Raw genomic sequence first — 20,530 nt, 5'->3', positions numbered from 1 at the left:
CTTGCCACAATGACTAGAGAAGAACACAGACTTTAAGTCCTCCATGGTGCCTGCCCATGAGCAGGAATCACTAAATAAAGAGTAAGCTAGGCCAGGCGTGATGGCTCCTTCCTGTAACCCCAGCGTTTGGGGAGACTGAGGTAGGAGGATCACTTGAGGCCAGGAGTTCAAGACCAGCCTGGGTAAGATAGTGAGATGCCACCTCTACAAACTTAAAAAAAAAAAAAAAATTAGCCCAGCATGGTAGCATGCACCTGTAGTCCCAACTGCTTGGGAGGCTGAGGCAGAAGGATGGCTTGAGCCCAGGAGTTCAAGGTTACATTGAGCTATGATCATGCCACTGCACTCCAGCCTGAGCGACAGAGTGAGACCCTGGCTCTTAAAAAAAAAAAGAAAGAAAGATGAAGCCATTTTTCAAAATTGTTCCCAAAGTCACTTGAGGAGTGAGTCCAGCTCCTGAGTTTCCTTTGTTGGCTGATGAATGGAAGATTTATAGTCCTGTTGAGCAGGGTGCAGGTTCATTCCTTCAACAGATGTTGAGCATCCACTGTACATCAGGCACTGTTTTAGTTATTGGGGATTTAGCCTTGAACAAAACAGAATGAAATGCCCTGTCCTCTTAGAGCTTCTGACTCCAGAATTTCAGCAGGAGCCATAGAAAAAGAGGTGGTTTCTTATACAGGCATTGTTTCAGAGCATAGATGTGACCGTGGGTCGGGGTTACCTGCTTATAGGGGTCCTGCCTGGACCTTGGTACGTCATCTATTACCTTCACGGTACAGGTATTGTCAGCCCTGGTTTGCTGATGAGGCAGCTAAGGCTCAAAGAAGTTTAAGAAACATGCCCCAAGTCACTCAGTAATGACAGAGACAGGATTCAAACCCAGGTCCTCCTGATTCCTAAGCTGTGAGTCGAGCCACTGCAGCTCCTCCATTCCCTGGGTGGGTTTCAGCCATGGGCCATTCATTGGAGCTAGCTGCAGGTCAGCCATTGGGAGACTCCAAGGAGACTGAGGCACAAGGCCCCATCTCTGCAAAGTGTCCAATTGTGAGAAGACACCTACATGCCTCAGTGTTACAGAGGCCAGTGCCAGGACAGTGGTGCAGACTTTGGAGCTCAGAGGAGGAGAAAGGAATTCTACCTGGGGGTCTAGAGCAAATCCTACCTCAGGAGGTAACGTTGGAGCTGAGCTCTGAAGAATAGCTGGGTTTTTTGCAGAGAAATAGTGAAGTAAAGGGATTCTAGAGGGTAGACTTAGCCAAAGCAAAGCCCTGAAGACAAAAAAGCAGATGATAGATCTGGGGACTGCCTGTCCTTTGTGACTGGCGCCTAAGGGTGGGTGTGGAACCCACAGGGGTTTTGTAGGGGAAAATGCATATTACATCAAATTCAGAGGAACTTGAGCACCAGAATGAATTTGCCCTTTGCCCTGGGGCACTGGGGAGCCAGGAAGGGTTTGCAAGCCCAGGAGAGCTATACTTTAGAGATCCATCGGCTTTTTGGAGTTTGCTCTCCGGCCAGCTCTGAACAGTGGACAGGACAGTGGAAAGAGATCCACCCTGAAGGAACACATTTATCTCATCCAAGCACCTTCTCCTCATGAAACTTCTGTGAGTTAGGGGCAGACAAGAGACTGGAGAGGGCAAAGAAAAATAAATCCCAGGCGCAGCACCCACAGCACCCAGGCTGACTGGGAAGGGTGGTGTGGATGCCCCCTGAACTACAGGAGATATACTGAGGGCTGGGAGCCACCAAGAGGGAGACGATGGTTCTCTGCAGGTGGGATCAGGGTAAGCTTTGTGGAGGAGGTGGCATTTATGCCAGACCTTTTCTAGACATCATTCAGATGGAGCAGAAGGGCAGTAATTCCAGGCCTAGAAGTAGGAAGTACACAGCAGGGAGGCCAGATGAGGCCCAGCTCCTGCCAGACCAGCAGCCCTCAGGTATTCTTGTGGGGAAGGAAGACCCAAGGGTGGGATGAGCTTGACCCTGCAGGCCTGCAGTCCTGGGCTCGACCCTCGCCCTGCTATCTGGCTTTGAGACCCTGGAGGAGTTCCTCCTACCCTTCCTCTGAACCTCTGTTCCTCACCTGTTACCCACGTGGCAGGGCCAGTAGGAGGGATAGAACTAAGCTAGGTGTCTTGGATGCTGTCTTCTGTTGTTAGCAGTGACCACACTTCAGGACTGATTGGTATAAAATCTGTAATACAAGCAGATCAACCCAGATGGGAGGGCCAGGAAAGCTTCCTAGAAGCGGGGCACTTGAGCTGAGCCTCAAGGAATGAGTCGTGTCACCATGGCAGAACTTTTGGAAAGATATTGACCAGGCTGTCTCTCCCATCAGCCACCAGGATCTGGTCTCCATCATCGAAACCAAAGTCGGAAGCTTCAACCTGAGCCTCAACCTGCCCAGCTCTAAATCTCACTTTCCTCCTTCAGATTCCGACTCCCATTTTTAATTGCCCATAGGTGAAATTAATTAGGTTCTGTCATTCTCATGACTCACGGGGGTAGCACATTTTTTTCTCTAAATGCAGATATTCTTTTGAGGGATTGTGTCTTTATCTTTTGCAAAAAAATCGCTAAATTAAAAGAATTGCCATGTTAAATTGCAGATTAAGGAGAAACTTAATTAGAAGGAATGAGAGCAGTTGTGTTTGCAGCTTTTGTTCTTAACATTTTTTTTTCTTACCCTGCCAAATCACTGCACTTGGAGTTCGTATATTTGTATTTTAGGTGAAATGATTTGCCTAATTAAGCCTGTCACTCATCACCACCTGTTCTCTCTAAGATATATGGCTATATTATTAAGCTTGCCAGCAAATGTATAAATTATTTCAGTGGGGAATTATAGTGTTGACTAGGATGTTACTAGTTTTTAATCCAATTTATCTGGTATGAAAACCAATTTTTTTCCCAATAAAGCAAAACAGCAGCTCATTAAGTTTCTTCATTTAATCACTTATTGAGCATCTGTTCTGTTGCCAGTAACTGGGCTAGGCATGGGGGAAGGGGCACATGGTACAGCCCCACCCTCAAGAGGCTCCCCGGGAGCCAGGAAGGACACGCAATTAGGGTGCTAAGATCAAGGCAAGTCTTGGGAGAGGTGAGGTCCAGGAAGTCTTCCTGAAATAGGTGACCTCTGGAGGGTAAGTGGAATGAGTCAGGTGAAGAGGTTGGTGGACCTGAGACTGGACAAGCAGCCGGGTCCTAGAGAACCTTTTGGGTTGCGCCGAAGAGCTTGGGCTCGCTCCACAATCATGTTCTGTGCTCCATGCCTCTCTGCTCACTTTCTGTATCGGGACATCGATTGTAGAGATTTATATTGGCAGAAATCCCCCAATCCTGATTTTAGCTGGTAGAGCCCCAGGATGTCAGGAGTGAAAGTGACTTATAATTCATCTGGTCCCTCGGTCTCCTGAGCCTTTGGCAAAACTAAGCCTAGAACCTCACTTGCCGCTTAGTCCCCTTCCTATGCCAGGCCACTCTGCTGCCCTTTGACACTGGCAGCCCCATGGGCCAGGATGCCTGCTGAGTTGTATCCTCTCTATTCCTAACAACCAGAAAATTAGCAGCAGGGAGGCATCATGGAGAAGTACAGGCTGGTCCCATGCTCCCTGACCATATCCCCTTCTGTGCCCATCCCAGTGGGCATATCACCCTCCCCCAAGCCAGAAATCTGGGCATCACACAGCAGTCATCCCAGAGTCACTCCCACAAGTAGTCAAGCTCCTACATCCCTGCCGTCATTGAGGGGGTCAGCTTCCATCACCTTTTCCTGACTGGTCTTCTCGTCTTCAGGATTGACCCCAAACCCACCCTCCACCAGCACTCAGAGAGGTCTCTAAAGCCCATTCCCTGATTATCCCCATCCATAAGTTCAAGTCCAAGCTCTTTAGAAAGGGTCTCCGGGATGACGTGGCCCCAGTTTGTCTATCCATCCCCAGTGCTCTCCCCTGCCCAAGGTCACCCATGGAGGGCTCTGCAAAGTAGGGGCTCGGGTAAGAACCTGCTTCACCTCTTTCCTTCTCCCAACCTCCTGTCCAAGACCATATGTCCCATGATTTGTTGCCATGAGGGTGCTGTCATTCAGCCGGAACCCCAGTGGGAGATCCAGGCTACTGGAAGGCCAGGGAGGGGTAGAAGCCGGTGGTGATGTGTGTGCTAGGGCCCCAGCTCCAGGTTTTAGCCCACCACCACAAAAGCCCCCTTATCAGCTGATGGGAAAGGGCCTTCTCACTCTCTAGCCCCAGGACCTGTCCCCTGGGAAGGCCTTGAAGTCATTGCTGTCTGTGTGTAGTTGGACACAGGACGGAACTGTGGCCAGAAGGAAGGTCAGGAACCCCCAGCGAGTCCTCGCTCTGCCCCCTCTCCACACCACCAACCCTGGCATCACGGAGCTGTAGTTGTCTCTAAGGCGTGGCCTCCATGCTGCTTTCCTGGAAGCTTAATTAGGGCCTTTGGTGAGTCTTCCTCTCGTGGGTAAGGCCAGCCCATCCTTCCAGTGCTTAGGTAAACAGCCTGTGGTCACCCATAGTCCTCCTCCTCTCACGCTGCACTTTGCATGCACAGGCAAGTCCTGCCATCTCTGCCTGCAGAATGTGGCCGGATTTGACCACTGGCGGGCACTGCCTCACTGCCCTCCTGTGTGCTCTCTGTCCCTCTAATTAGCCAACTGTACTTTTTAGGGCAGTTTTAGGTTCACAGCAAAATCAGACAGAGTCCAGAGTGTTCCCACATGCCCCTTGCCTCCATCTCTTTTGAGCACAGCAATCATGTGAGGAAGTGCCCGGTCAGAACGGCTCTCCACGTCTCTCAGAACAAAGCCAGAGTCCTTCCTAAGACCTAGAAGCCCGGCTTCCTTCCCAACTCCCTTCCAGTCACTCTGGGTCATTTTGTGTCTCACTCTAGGCACAGTCCCACCCCAAGGCCCCTGACTTGCTCTTCCTTCTGTCTGGAGTGTCCTTCCTACAGATGTTCCTCCCTCCCTTCAGGTATTTATTCAGATGTCACCTTTGGAGAGGGCTTTCCTGCCCTGCTGTATTTTTCTCAGTAGCACTTGTCACCAGCCGTTGATATGCAGATTGATTTATTGCCTGTCTCTCCTCACCAGGCCCCTGCGCTCCATAAGGCAGGGATCCTTGTCTATTGCGCCTACCGCTATGTTCCCGGCCTTGAACTGTGCCTAGTACGTGTGGATGAGTGATTAGGAGCGTCATCGCAGGTGGACTACCTGCCGGTGTCACTGCTGGGTAGCAGGCTGACCACACGCTCCGCACAGTCCTGAAAGTGGGTGGGTCCGGTGTCTCTGGAGCCTTCTGTTGTCAGGAGCCTCCCTTCCCACTGTTTTCCAAAGTGGTTAATGGAGAAAGAGTGTCTTAGAGGGACAGAAATGCCCCATAGTCCCTGATAGGGAAGATGGTTCAGTGGCTGAGATGTAGAACAGGTTCATCACACTCCTCGCTTTCAGCAGACAGCACGTTTCCCTGCTGGCACTGAGGTTTCTCCAGGTCCTCCTGTGAGCATGGGGGTTGATTGCCGTGTGTCTGGCCGGGCTTGGAGGACAGCTTGCCACAATCATGCTTGCTGATTAGAGGAGAGGTTTATGCCTTTGTGTGGCACAGCCAGGGACATGTTTGTGGGCCTGCAGCTGGCCTCAGCTTCAGGAATCTTCTTCTGCAGGCTCTGGCCTCGTTTCTTAGGCACCCTCTGTGTGTCAGGTCCTGGAGTATCCTCCCTTCTGACCTTCACAGCAGCCTGGTGAGACAAGAAACAGGGACTCGAAGAGGTTCAGTAGCGTAGCCGAGGCTTGCAGCTAATCACTGACAGGCTTAGGAGAGGAACTCAGGTTGGTTCAGTTGCTTCTGTGAGGTGCCTGGTACTGTGTGTGCATTGAGCAGACACAATAAGTGTGATTTATAATAACAGCACAGACTGTGTTCCAGGCACACTGCTAAGATTTATAGGTGTGTCACCTGCTTTAATCCCCATGAGATGGGTGCTGTCATTATCCCTATTTTTCAGAGAAGGAAACAGGCCCTTCTGGATAACTGGCAAGGTGGACTACTGGTCTCCAGGAACCCTCTGGCAACTCCAGTTTTAGCTCAGTGCTTTCTGTTCTTTGTGGTGTCTCCAGGGTCTTCCTCAGGGAGCATCCTCCCCCAGCCTCTGGGAGTGAACGATGCTCCCACAGGCCCAGGACAGGGAGAAGAGCATGTGGATGGCCCTTCCTGTGCTTTAGGCACTGCTCCAGCCTCACCTGGATGCTGGATCCTGGTCCCATACAGGGGATCTGAATATAGGGGATGTAGTATGACCCCTAAGTGGCACTCTGTAGGAGTATCCCAGGGAAAGGGACAGATGTGGCCAGTATGGCCTGAGGTGGGATGAGAGGAGGAGAGGAGCCACTTGGAGGCAGATTTTTGGCCCAATACAAGAAACAGCCTTTTCCCCTGACAACTGTCCTGAGGACAGCTCCCCCAAGGCAGTGCCATGCTCCACTGCTGGAGGCCGCAGAGAAGTTCCTGTGGGGGTAAGGCTGAGCTCAGTGGCCTCTGGAGGCTCAACCAGCCACTCACATGCCCCATTAGGCTGTGACCACGTGGGTGTCCTGTCTTAGGAAGCCAAAATCTTTTGTACCATGTTATTTCTTTGCTTGAAACCCTTCCTCCTGCAAGTTGTAAAGTGTCAAATAGAGCAACTGAACGTTACCCTTCTGTGCATCACAGTAGCTCCCTGGGCTGAGCTCTGCTAACCCTGCACTTTCTCTCTCTCCCTCCCCACAGCACAGTTTAATGGCAACGAGAAGCGGCAGTCATCCCCCTCGCCTTCGCGGGACCGGCGGCGCCAGCTTCGTGCCCCTGGAGGGGGCTTTAAGCCCATCAAACATGGGAGCCCCGAGTTCTGTGGGATCCTAGGAGAAAGGGTGGATCCTACTGTTCCCCTGGAGAAGCAAATGTAAGTTCTGAGGGAGCAAAGCCCCACCTCACCTCCCAGTTCACCTAGTTTTTGCCCCCTCTTTCATGTCATCTTCTTTTAAAAATCCATAGATTGGGCCAGGTGTGGTGGCTCACACCTGTAATCCCAGCACTTTGGGAGGCCGAGGTGGGTGGATCACTTGCCTCGGAGTTCAAGACCAGCCTGGCCAACATAGTGAGACCCTGTCTCTACAAGAAAAAAGAAAGAAAAAAATACAAAAATTAGCGAGGTATGATGGCATGCACCTATAGTTCCAGCTCGTTGGGAGGCTGAGGCAGGAGATTCAGTTGAGGCCAGGAGGTTGAGGCTGTGGTGAGCTGTGATCACACTACTGCAATTGAGCCTGGGCCACAGAGCGAGACCCTGTCTCAAAAAAAATAAATAAATTCCCAAACTGAGACATGCTAGAACTCCAGGGGCCTTCTAGTCTGCCCCTACCTCCCCGTCCGTGTACACATGGGCAGGCTGAGGCTCTTGGAAGGTCGAGGCTCCCACCCAGCCAGTGGTAGGCCCAGGATTAGAACACATACCTCCTGGCTTCTAGCCCTGAACTTATGCTCTCCACACTATGTGGCCACCCTTACTTTCAATGGCAGGAGGGACAGCAAAAAAGAGTCTACAGGGTTCACTCCTCCTTTTTACATCCTAGTTTCTCATTTCATCATGCAGCAAATAAATTCTTGGAAGAACTAAATATAAACTAAATCCTTTTCCCTAAGTGTAAAACTACGTGTAAATTAGATTTATTTTCTAGCTACAGTCGTGTTCTTGCTCCATGTCTGCTTGATACTGTTAGAGTTGGGCAAGGCCTTTCCACTCCTGAGATTTCCACTTTTCTCAGCCCCTTTGCCCAGAGGTTTCTCACCTCCAGTCAGTGGCCAAGTCCCATCTATGCTGCCCCCAAGGTCCGACATCCTTTTCTGTCCTTGCTGCCCCCAGCACTGTGCAGGGCCCAGCCCTTTATTGCCCCTCCCCTTGGCCATGGTTATCATCTCGTTGCTCTGCCAAATCATCCCTGGGTGCAGGTTCCTGCTCTGTTCTGAAACCTTCAGTGGCTCCACATTACCCCCAGGATAAAGTCCCACCTCCCTAGCCTGCCATTCATTCTGTGTGTTTTCAGTTTCTAACTGTGCCTCATACCTGGATTAGAATGAGCTTCTCCAGGAACTTGACAAAGCAGGTGCAGGACTTGTGCTGGTGTCCTCAGGTGTCTTGTCTGCTTAAACAAGAAAATGTACAATAAAGGGTTGTCAGCCCATTGCCTAGATGAGACCATCAGGGCCCAGAGTGGTGCAGAGCCTTGGCAAGGACTCATGGCTCAGAGTACCCCCAACCTCGTGACCCAGTCCCTGCCCTCTCCCCTCCTCTGTCCTCCACTTACTCTTTGCTTTTCTCACCCTTTGAGTAAGCACATATAAGACCACGAGACTCACTGACACCACGCACGGTTCGTGAGCCCTCCCTGGTGTGTGTCATGTACTATATTTGTCTTGGCCCGGGGATTCTGGTCTTGGCATGGCCAGCAGGGCATCCCCTCACAGGAAATTCTCACTCGGTGAGCAGGATGCAGGGTTTTCCGAATGACGTCATATGCTGCCCTTTTAAGCAAGTGCTGTCACCTCTGGAGGCTTCTGCCACCTTTGTGAGTGCTCCACTCCTGCGGTACAGGGCGCATGGGTGGGGTTGGGGGCTGCTCCTAGCCGGTACTGTGAATCATGTCTCACAGCTGTGCAGATCATCTGGCAGGTTTTGCTTATTTCTGATCAAACTATGTGCTTTTAATCAACAAACTGTGACCCACAGATGTTCAGCGTGCGTCCTGACCAGCAGTGGCCAGGTCTGCCTGGGTCAGTCTGGGCCCAGCCTGCCCTCTCCCATCCCCAGACTCAGCCTTCATCGCAAGGCAGGGGGAGTTGGGCTGCCTTTCCTTTCCCATTCCCGCTTGATGGGGCCACCAGCCAAGTCCAGAGTCATGACTGGCTTTTCCTCCCCCATCGTCTCATCTCTCCACGATTAACTCTCCAAGATGAGTCAGAAGTCCTGACTCATCACTCACGGGGTGTGCTTAAGGTAAAATCCCACTTTGGATAGAGCCTGATGACCCCACCAAAGAGGATCACCTTGTCCCCCGCTGGACTGATGCTGCTCTAGAGTTCAGGAGGCGCCTTCCGGTCTGAACCTCTCCTCCACCCTAGCACAGAGGGAGTAGGAGGGGAGACCGAGGCACTGGGGGTATGCCCCAGGTCACACGGGGTGGCTGTGGATGGGCAGGCACACATCTGCCTAGGTGCCCATACCGCCTGCCTCGCCTTCTGGGACAGCAGAAAGGCTGCTTCAGTGCTCAGGGTCTGTCCCCACTGCCTCCTGGAGGCAGCCCCACACACACCCCTCTTCCTTCCTCCATCGTTACCATCAGTATATAAACATGTCCCAGTAACAAACTTTGCCAACATAAGTTAAAAAAAAAAAAAAAAAACTTGACCTAACATTCCTCTCTAGGTACTGCCCCTGCTGAGAACAGAAACTCCATGAGGGCAGGAACTTGTCTAAGTCACGACTGCATCCCCTGTGCCCAGAACAGTGCCCAGCACGTAACAGGTGTTGAATAAATGGCTGTTGCATGAATGAACAGTATCCAAAGAGCTGCCAGCACTTCTCCCCTCTCTGTCACCTCCCCTTCTCTCTCACCCACTACAACCAGCCTGGGTCCCCAGACGACCCCCTCTGTCCTCCGTGGCAGTCACCACAGTTGACCACTCTCCTTCTGGGCCTCTGGGCCTCTGGGCCTGGTGCTCCTCCTGCCTCCATGGCCACTCTTCCATCTCCTCTGCTGGCTCCTTGCCTCTTCTTGACCTGAAGGTCCGACTTTCCAGGGCTCAGTCTCTTAACTACGTGCTCTCCCTGGGTTGTCTCTCCCGGGATCCTGGTGGTGACTCACAGATGCATAGCACCAGCCCACACCTCTCCTAGAGCTCCTGACTCCTACGTCCAGTTGCTTCCTGGCATCTCCATTTGGCTGACAAGTGGGCATCTCAAACTTAACGTGTTCAAAACTGGGCTCCTGATCTTCTCCTCAAAACTTGCTCCTCCCCTAGCTTCCACACCTCCATAAACGGTGTCACATCTAACTAGGTGTGGCTCAAGCCACAAACCCTGGCATCATCTTAATTCCTTTTTTTGCTGGACACCAGCATCTGTTGCTTTACCAAATTCTGCCAGTGTTCCCTCCAAAGGACGACCAGAATCCATCATTCCTACACCTCCGCAGCCACCTGCCATGTGAACTACTGCACTAGCATCCTGACTTGTCTTCTCTGACCCCTCCTCAGGCCAATCTGACTGACTGACTGTAAGATTTCCCAGGGCAAATAACATCTCTTAAAACTCTTACTGCTGAGGATGAAATCACACTTCTCCTCTTGGGCACAAGAACTGGGCCCACCTCCTGCCCGCTGCTGACAGTGCCTGGGCCGTTCTTGCCGCCTTCCTGCTGTGTGAGCACCAAGCGCATTCCTACCTCAGGACTTTTGCACTTGCTGCCTTTTTTGCAGAGATGTTTTCTTTAGCTCTTCACGATTGGCTCCTTCTCATGTTCTCAGGCCGCATGTCATGTCTCAGGGCCTCCCCTGTCCACTCATTTCTAAGCAGGCATCTCACCTAACCCCAGTCACTGCCTTATCGTAACCCCAGGATGCCTGCATAGCCCTCGTCACTATCTGGAATTGTTTCCTGTGTCTCTCTGTTGACTCTCTCTCTCCCTCTGTCAGCCCCATGAGATCAAGGATATAGTGAGTGGTGAGTAAATACTGGATGAGCTCATGGGTATTGGCTGGGGTGAGGGACGAAAGTTGAGTCTCCCTAATCCCCCTGGTTCTGACCTGACTGGCCAACCCCATGAGGTCCAGCCCATCCCTGAGATGACCTCCTGCCTGGATTCTCTTTCCAGGTGAAGCAAGGCCTATGTGGGCCCAACAGTTGGCCGTAGCCCCCCACAGGATCGCCCAGCCCAGCCTGACTCCTGGTCTCCAGCCTCCTGCTGACAAGCTGGCCAGTGCCGGCCTGGCCCCCAGATCCAGCACCCTCTGCTCCTTCTCTCCTTTGTTCCTCAGCCCCTTGTCCCCTGCCCTTGCCTCTGTGTGGAGCGGTCAGGGAACGGACTGGTAGCTTATCGTGTTAACCACCCGGATTCCCCTTAACAAGAATCCAGAGGCCATGCCCCCTGTCAGAGCAGGGCTTGCTCCTGAGCTCAGGGAGGGTGGATAGCAGGCAGCACCTCCCCAGGGACCACTTCTAGGCCTTTCCCTGAGGATGGCTCAGCTTCAAATGGCTGGGACTTGTTTTTCTAATAAAACGTTTTTGTCCGTTCACTGAGGGTGTGTTACACAGTGAAATCTCCCAGAGGACAGCCTTCCCAAACCTGTTAACTCTTACTTCCGAAGTCAGTGCTGTCTTTGTTTCTCCTGATTACAGCCATGTAGCCTTTCTAAAGCATAACATGGGCCTTCATGTCTCAGGAAATGTTTTACTTGTGGTGTTTTAATTGTGGCAACCCATGCATCCCCCAACTTCACGTTCCTCTTTACATATTTCTCTGTACCTTTAGAAAGAATGGGGTCTGTGGTCTGCATGCTTTTCCTGCCTTCTCCCCTGGAAGGTCTCTCCTCCGGATGTCCAGCTTGGTGGCCACCGCCTGGACCATGCACTGCTTGGCCACATTCCCACTGGACAAGGACACTCACATTTACTCTCCAGTCCTTGACTTTAAAGTTGATTTTTTCTCTTAGGGTTTTAATTTTGCTGTGGCCACCGCTACTAACTGTTGAGCTCTGCCTTGTGAGTGGGGGGAATTGCACGGGGATGGGCGATGTAGGTTTTTCTCTGAGGAGAATGTCAGTGCTGGAACTCTCAGGGGCACGGTTTGCAGGACACTCTGAGACAGGCACCGGGAGGCAGCATCCCCACTTGCACCTGGAAATGTAAAATGCAGCCTCTGGATGGGCAGGGGCCTGCAACCATTGTAGATGGGGATGTCACCACGTGGTCTGCGAGAGCAATCTCTTTCTACTAATGCTGCAGCTGCCATCGGTTAAGACTCGCCCCACATCAGGCTCTACGTTAGCCCTTCCTGTGGGGCCACTTGTTACATTCTCACAACCCAAGAGAGGTTGGCATGATCTTCCCATAATAAAAGCTGCCTGGTCAGCGGCTTGCCTGGCCAGTGGGCAGCAGAGCCACCATTTGGAGCAGCATCCATGTCTCTGTGGACAAAGCACACTCCAGCCATGGTACTGCTCAGTGCCTCTGCCTCTCATAGCTGAGTCTCACCCCCTCCACTGCCCCACAGAGACCATCATGTAAACAGGAATGTATTTTGAGTGTGTCCACTCATGGGCAATGAGGATCTTTATTCTTGCCCTGCAATTTTACCATCAGGTCTTCTAGTCGTGAAAATCAGTGAGCCAGGCATGGTGGTGCGTGCCTATAGTCCCACTACTTGGGAGGCCAAAGCAGGGGGATCCTTTGAGCTCAGGAGTTTAAGGCTGCAGTGAGCCATGATCACACCACTGCACGTCAGTCAGGGCAACAGAGGGAAAACCTGTCTCTAAAAACCAAAAAAAAAAAAAAGGAAACACAAAAGGAAAATCAGGCCAGATGCAATGGCTCACTCCTGTAATCCTGGCACTTTGGGAAGTGAGGTGGGAGGGTCACTTGAGCTCAGGAATTCGAGATTAGCCTGGGCAACATGGTAAGACCCTGCCTCTAGAAAAGATTTTAAAATAGCCAGGTGTGGTGGCACGCACCTATAGCCCCAGCTACTCTGGAGGCTGAGACAGGAGGATTGCTTGAGCCCTGGAGTTTGAGGCAGCAGTGAACTGTGATCGCACCACGGCACTCCAGCCTGGGTGACAGGGTGAGACCCTGTCTCATAAAAAAGAAAGAAAATTATTGCGCCCATTTCCTCCTCTGATGGGAGATGGGGGATGAGTCGGGCCCTCTGCATGGCACTCCTCTCCTCAGATTCTGCCGCCTGCCCTCCTCTGGCATGTTGGGTGTCTGGGAGCAGTAATGCTGGGATTCCCACATGCCCAAGTGGTGCTAGAGCCATCTGGCAGGAGCATGGACAACTACCTCACTGCCCACCATCCATGTCTCTGCACACGTCCCTGAGTCAGAGCGTGGCCCTCCCGTCAGCACCCTCTGATGGTTTCCATGTTGCTCAAACAGAGAAAAGCCCCTGCTGCAGCCCTGTTTCCAGACCTCTTGCCAACCCCTTCCCCTTGCTGCCTCTGTCTATCCAGGCTGGCCCCTGGCTCTTTCCAGAGCACTCTAGGCAGTTTTCTGCCTTGGCCTTCGCTGCTGATTTGTCTACCAAGAAAGCTCCTCTCTGGCTTCCCTCCTTCCCTCCTGCAGGTCTACACTGAAATGTCACTTTTTTTCTTTCTTCTTTTTTTTCTTTTCTTTTCTTTTCTTTTTTTTTTTTTTTTTTGAGACGGAGTCTTGCTCTGTCTTCCAGGCTGGAGTGCAGTGGTGCAATCTCAACTCACTGCAACCTCTGCCTCCCGGGTTCAAGTGATTCTCCAGGCTCAGCCTCCTAAGTAACTGGGATTACAGGTGCCCACCACCAAGCCCGGCTAATTTTTGTATTTTTAGTAGAGATGGGGTTTCGCCATGTTAGCCAGGCTGGTTTTGAACTCCTGACCTCAGGTGATCCACCCGCCTCGGCCTCCCAAAGTGCTGGGATTACAGGCATGAGCCACCGCACCTTGAAAAGGCTTCCCTGGCCACCCTGCCTGAAATAGTCCCCCACTAGCCCCCAGCCACATGACCCTATGCCACTTCATCTCCATGGTGCCTATCCTCACACCGTGTGCTCTGTGATGACTTGAGTGTCTGTGGCCTGACTCCCTGCACCAGAGCGTAAGCTTCCCGTGAAAAGAGACTGGGTTTTGTTTGCTGTGCTCTCCCCAGGACCCGGCAGCAGCAGGTGGGCAGTGGATACCCATGGAATGAATCAGGGCATGCCTGCTTGTGTAGGGAGGCTCCCTGTGGGTGCTGAGCCTCCCAAGGCAGGTTAGGGCCATGGGAATCCCATCGTGCTGGGCTCTGACTGCTCTCTGCCCTTTCCACAGATGGTATCATGGAGCCATCAGCAGAGGAGACGCTGAGAACCTGCTGCGACTCTGCAAGGAGTGTAGCTACCTTGTCCGGAACAGCCAGACCAGCAAGCATGACTACTCCCTCTCCCTGAGGTGAGTGCCGCCCCGAGCACCCCCAGCCCTCGGCAGCCTCTGCGAGCATGGTTGGCCACTGTGCCTGTGGCGGAAAGACCCGCCAGTGTCCCCTGGGAAACTTGCCAGCACACGTTATTTCAAGCCTCGGTTTTTCAATTTGATCCTATTCTCCTGGGATGCAGAGGAGTTTTTATGTTTGCCGTTGCTGCCCTCCCAGAAGACGAGGGGCCTTTTCCTAGGATTTTATATTAACTATCCGAGAATAGCTTTCACATCTGCTGTGAGCCGGGGTGGTACGAAGCTCCTAGCATGCCTCATCCCTCTCTCAGAGCCCACGACGGTCCTTTGATTTTTTTGAGGAACATATTGTCCCCAGTTTGCAGATGAGTAAACAGGCTCACGGAGGGGGGTGTGACTGGCCCAAATGGCTGGGCCAAGACTTGTGACCAGCCCGTAACTCTCTGCCACTGTGAGCATGACCCTTTCCTAGTGCTCTGGCTTGCAGTTTGGGTGGGCCTGAGTTTGGGTTCGCACAAAGTCTAGGAGGAGTGCTGGGAAGAGCTGGTGTTACTGCCTGTCACAGCTTTGGAAACTCTCAGGTCTTTCTGACCTGTGAGGCTTTTCTGTCAGGATGGGCAGGCCCAAAGATAAGAAAAGGGTGTTTTAGTTGGGTGCTATAGCTGGATGGGACCCAAAAGAATGTCTAAACCCATTTTGCAGAAAAACTGAGGCCCAGAGAAAGGACAGATTTGCCAAGGACACATAGAGAGCTGGTGACATAATTGGGGTGTAAACCCAGGCTCTTCAGCCAGCACAGACCCACAGACCCCCCAGAAGCAGTGAAGCCCTCTGCCTGGCATCGTCTCTGTCCCAGTTACCACTGTTAGAGGCCATGGGAGGGAGAGCAGGCCTGCGGGGACATGGCTGTCAGGAGAGCCCACACACATGCCGGCTGTGTAGACAGGCTTCAGTAAAACCAAGGAAGATGAAACTGGCCTGTGTTCTTTGCTGATGACTGACTCCTCCCCCCGCATCTTCTGGGCTTTGCCCTGAGAGGGACAATGACAAACTGCAGAGTCAGGAGGGCGGCAGGCACGGGCACAGGCGGGCAGGGCATGGCACACAGGCTCTGGGAGTCCACCTAGAGAAGAGAGAGCGTGTGGACACGGGGCGGGGACCATGTGACTCTCAAGGACTGTCGGGGCAGAGGGAACCAATGAGCAGATTAGGGACTTCTGGGCAGATGATGGATAGACAGATTCCAGCTCTGCAAGAGGAAAAATTTCCTAACAGCCAGAGAAGATCAAGAATTAGAGCTACCCAAGCGGCCTCAAGGTAGTGAGCCTGTCAACACTGGGGGAATAAGACCAAAGGCTGGACCACCGCCTAACCAGAGAGGATGCAGAGGGAACTTCTAGCCAGCACGGGCACTCCAGACAAACAAGAAATAGGTACTTTGCTCTTCTCTAGGCTGCTGATGCCTGCGTAATTCATTGTCTGCCATCAGACCTGATGACTGAAAGAATCGGATCGGTTATGGCAGCCAAAGAAAGTTCAATGTGCTAAACTGCCTCTGGGGCTGGGCAGGAAGTGGCCAAAACCAGAGGAACGGAATTGGAGTGAGGAGAGGGCAGTGGCAGGGGGGTGTGCATGTCACCAGGCGTGCTGATGGCGCCATCGAGGTGAGTGGCACTCTTCTGGGCTGTGAGAGGTAAAGGAAGCAGGTGGCATCAGCGACAGGACTCAGTGTCACCGGCCTTCCCTGCGTACTGGGCTTCCTCAGTGCTCCAGGGACCCTCTGGGGCACTGGTCATTTGGGGTTGTTACTCTGTCTCCCTCCCCATGTGTCTCTGAGTTCCTCAGTGAACCTCATTCCTCCTGGAATCCCCGTGGCTGGGGGCCTGGCTTGGAGGGGACTCCACGAAAGGATCAGGGAGAACTGGACAGAGCACTCCGTGCCAAGCCTGGCCATTCATCCTGGAGGGCCAGAGCCCCGTCAGCTGCTCCAGCTTCATGTTCATCCAGGCAGAGGTGAGGTGGTGCTGAGCCCTGAACTGAGGGCCTGCCTGGCTGGCAGTGGGGCCCTGTGGTGACTCCAGTGCAGACCTGCCTTCGAGGGAACAGCAGCCTATTGAGTACCCAGGATGTGCCAGGGCTGAGGTCCCAACCAGGGAGCACACAAGGAACCTAGACCCAGTGGCAGAAGTAATAGCACCAGCTGTCTCCTGCAGAATTCTCAATCCCCTATGCAGTGCACCCTCAGTTGTAAAAGCAGGCCCAGATGCCAGCTCACAGCGGGGCTCAGAGGGCCAGGAGCATCGTTTCCCCTCCTCGCTGGGGTGTGCCATTCCCTAGAGGTAGGACCACCCTTGACAACACATTGATTCTACCCTCACAGCGTAGGCATGTAGTCCCAAGGGCCCGGCTGTGTTTGGTGGGGAAGGCAGGGGACAGGCCTCATGCCTGGCTTCCTGCACTCACTGGCCTTATGGCATTGGCCATCTGTGCACTGGGTATGGCAATGAGCTGCTGACAGACAGCGTCCCCAGCCCAGCCAGCACCGTGTCAGTGTTATCTAGTGTGATTCCCATTACCCTGCCCCTGCTTCCTGGGGTCAGCCTTGCGGTTTGATTGAAGTCCATTTTTAAGAGCCACAGGAAGGACCCATTGTCCAGAATTCTGGATAGGAGTCCTGTTCTGCCACTCACTGCTCCCTGTGTGACCCTGGGGTAAGTTTCTTGCCCTACATCTGTCCGGAGGGGAGTTGGGCTTTGATGGGCTCTAAGACCACCTCCACCAATGACATCAGGGGTTCTCTGACTCTCCCCATGTCCCCATCTGTGGGCTGGACCACCTGCACCTCCCAGGTGAGGGGAGGAGGTGGAGGGAAACTGGGAAGGCAGCCCAGCAGCCTCCACCATCAGACTCTGTGTTTGCCTTCCTGCACCCATCCCATGGACCTCATTATCAGGAACTGTCATTTGGGTGACTGATCTGCACCCAAAGGAGCTAGAGGTGAGAGTCTAGTTTTGCATGCAGATCTAGAGGCATTAGATCACCACCTCCAAAGACAAGGGGTGTTCTCACCTGCCCAGCTTTCCCCTGAAGAATGCCAGAACTGGGGAGGTGGGCTAGGCTAGGCCTCCTATGGCCGAGCCAGGTAACCCACTCAGGGGAGATGAACTTGCTTCCCAGAGGAGCCCCAGCTCCCGATGACCAGTCCCACTGCTGGCTGGGGAGCAATATCCTGGAGAGAATCACCTCAACCACAAGGGGAACTGTCCTGATACTGCATGTCCTGGCTGCCTGGACTGCATGTCCTGGCTGCCTGGAGCAAGCACCATCGTTGTCAACCACCAAGTGAGGGGCCTGTTCTCTCAGATACTCACGGCCTGCCTGGCAGGGGTGGGTGGGGAATGGCATTCCTGACACTGTCAGGAGCTTGGTGCAAATTGACATTGGAATTCCAGCTATGCTGGTTATCCACCTCTGACCATTTTCATGTGAGCTTGTCCTGCCCTGAGGGTGTTCTAGGGTGAAGAAAGCATCTGGGGGAGTTCAGCCTCAGAGGACACCCCGTCCACCCTTCCATCGCAGATATTTTCAGAAACCTCTGTACCAGCCACTGGGCTGGGCATCAGAGAGAGTCCAGAGATGAGAACAGTCAGGCCCAGCCTCCAGGGGCTCAGCCTGGCCAGGCCAACCTGTGTCTTGTTGTACACAGGTCTGCACAGGGGATCTTGGGAGCCCAGAGCTGGCGTGTGGGTGGGCAGTCCCTGCCACAGAGAGTCAGGAGAAGCTGCAGGGAGCAGGCTGCACATGAGCCTTCAAGAGAAGCCAGGTGTTCCCCAGACAGGGATGGCTAGCAGGGCAGCTCAAGTAGAGGGGACGGCCCAGGCAGAGATACGGAGGTGCAGGAGAGCCTTGGCGGGTCTCAGGGGCTCCCAGAAGAGTTGAGATGCAGTTCTCAGTGATAGGGCCACTGATGTGCAGGGTGCACTCACCAGGGTCCTGCTGCGAGGCATATTCTTCTTCATCTTAGGCTAGGAGAAGCTGAATGCCTGCCAGGGTCCACAGCAGAGCCAAGACTGGAGTGGAGGCCATGGGGCTCCCAGCCATGTCCTCCCATCTCCTCCCGGCATTCCTTACACTCAGTCGAAAGGTCTTCCGATGTCAAACCTGGAAGTGTTTGAGGCCCATTTACTCCAATCCCTTTGCTTCCTGGGTGGGGAAATTAAGCCCCAGAAGGGATTCGGGGTTGATGTAAGGCTGCCTGGCTGGGAGCTGACCACTGACCACAGAGATGGTGACAGCTTCCCACTGTGGTGACCAGACAGGTCCCTGGACCAGCCCAAGCTGCCACCTGTCTGAATCCCACCCCTCAACTTTCTGCACTTGCAGTGACCCACGGTGGCGCCGGCACACGCCTCATCACATCTCGGAGCCCCCTCCATGGCAGGGGGCCCCCACCTGTGAATCGTCTTCAGCGATTCTGCCTGATTACTCTTGAACACTTTCCTTACCCCTTCCTGCCTGCAGAACTCTCCCCCTTGGCTGCCCGCCAACTCATTGACCTAGCGCCCACCACTGGCCCCTGGGTACTCTTACTCCAGCCTCAGGGAGCAAAGGGTTGAGCTGAGAAATTGGCAAGAAAATGTCAAACTCTTAACACAGTTTCCTGTCTCTGGAAAGGCTGGCAGTGGAGGAAAGGGATGAAAAGCCTTGAAAAAAATCTCATTAAAAGGCTCTTCAGGCACTTTGGCCTGCGAATAAGTCATCCCGAGTTCTACTTTGGTGAGTTTTTGCAAAGGAATGTGGACAAGATGAAGGAAGGACTTTAAAGACTGGGGGACTTGTAGCCGGGGGCAGGCAGAGGGAGGCAGGGTGAGTGCTGTGGCCTCCAGTTCTGCTGGGCAGGCTCTGCCCTCATGGAGCAGGGATCCTGTGTGACCCATGGGAAAGGGGCACTGAGTGGCATCTCTGAGGCCTCTGCAGGCAGCAGCTTTAACAAGGACCCAGCCCCTGCTCCATTGAGGTGGTGAGAGTCCCAAAGCCAGTGGGGGTAACGGCCGCATACAGTCCTCACAGAGGGACCTTTGGCTTTCTAATCCCCGAAGGCAGATTGCCCGGCCTCTTGCAAATGTGACCTAAGGAGGCACCTCTGGGGTCTGGCCTGTTTCCATCATGCTGTGGCACTTGGTTGTTCACAGCCTCCCCGGCCCAGCCCGTGAGCTCTGCCCGGTCCAGTGTCAGTTACTGAATGAGCTGCAGCCCTGCAGGAGCTCACAGCCTGACGAGGAAGGGAAGACACTTACACCTGTAACTCATGGAGAATGTGTTCAGGGCTGCCCAAAGTAGAAAGTACTCTTTCTGTGAAAGGTTCCAGGCTATGAAAGAGGGAAGGAACCAGGAAGGGGAATGTGAAGGATGAACAAGTCTTGGACCCACGGACAGGGGAGAAAAGGCAGGCTGCAGAGAGAGTGGGCCCAGAGACAGGGCAGTGCGGAGCTTTCATAAGAACAGCAAATGACACATTCATCTGAGCCCAAGTGAGGTGTAGCCCTGATCACCAGGTGGAGGGGTTGGGGCTTCACCTGTGAGGCAGCAGGGAGTCCTGAAGGTTTGAAGCAGGATGCAATGCTATTGTCAGAGCTGTATTCTAGAACCATGAGTGAACTAGGGGGCCTGTGAGTACTGGTGAGGAGGGACACAGCTTCTGCCTCCCCATCCCCTCAATCATCCCCCCCCTTCCCCACCACGTCCCTACACATGCCACGTGAACTGGCACAGACTGAGAGCTGGGGAGCGGCCTGTTATAGGAGTCCAGAAGGTGAACAGCACGTGGGCAGGCCTCCCAGGAGACCAAGGCAGCCCTTTTCAAGATGGAGAGGGAAAACAGGCTCTGCAGTCAGATAACTGAATCCAAGTCCCACTTCCATCTCTTTGCCCGCGCCCAATGCTAGGCAGGCAAGGTACTGCACCTTCCTGAGCATCACGGGATGCTTGCCTCAGCAAGAAGTAAGGCTTGGCAGGTAAGCCCTACACACAGATGGTGCTCAGTATATACCAGTCTCTGCTTCTCCCAGCTTTTCCAGAGCCTTCAGAAATCACCATGGAAGCAGCAGAATGGACAGAGCCCTGGGTGAGTCCAGGCTGTCCCTGCTGTACTGGGTGACTTGGGCAAGTGTCTTCTCCACTTGCATCGAAAAAATGAGGGTCTGGGGTCTGATAAATAAACTTGCTTCCAGTTTAAGGGTTCCATGACGAGACCACTTTCCTCTCTGTCCAACGATGGCAGGAACGTCCCATCTCCTCCTAGG

General features: G+C 53.3%; 1 protein-coding gene across 1 annotated transcript in view; it reads left to right on the top strand.

The window, feature by feature from the left end:
- SHB (SH2 domain containing adaptor protein B) overlaps positions 1-20,530 on the top strand; it is a 148,323-nt gene that overhangs the window by 106,403 nt on the left and 21,390 nt on the right. The window contains exons 4-5 of the mRNA XM_017853567.1: positions 6,786-6,957; positions 14,109-14,228. Of these exons, the coding sequence (XP_017709056.1) occupies positions 6,786-6,957; positions 14,109-14,228 (292 nt within the window). The remainder of the gene's footprint in view (positions 1-6,785; positions 6,958-14,108; positions 14,229-20,530) is intronic.

This window comes from Rhinopithecus bieti, unplaced genomic scaffold (genome assembly GCF_001698545.2).
Source record: "Rhinopithecus bieti isolate Rb0 unplaced genomic scaffold, ASM169854v2 scaffold_36417, whole genome shotgun sequence".
Classification (NCBI taxonomy): domain Eukaryota; kingdom Metazoa; phylum Chordata; class Mammalia; order Primates; family Cercopithecidae; genus Rhinopithecus; species Rhinopithecus bieti.
This window is presented reverse-complemented; position numbering and strand designations above follow the sequence as displayed.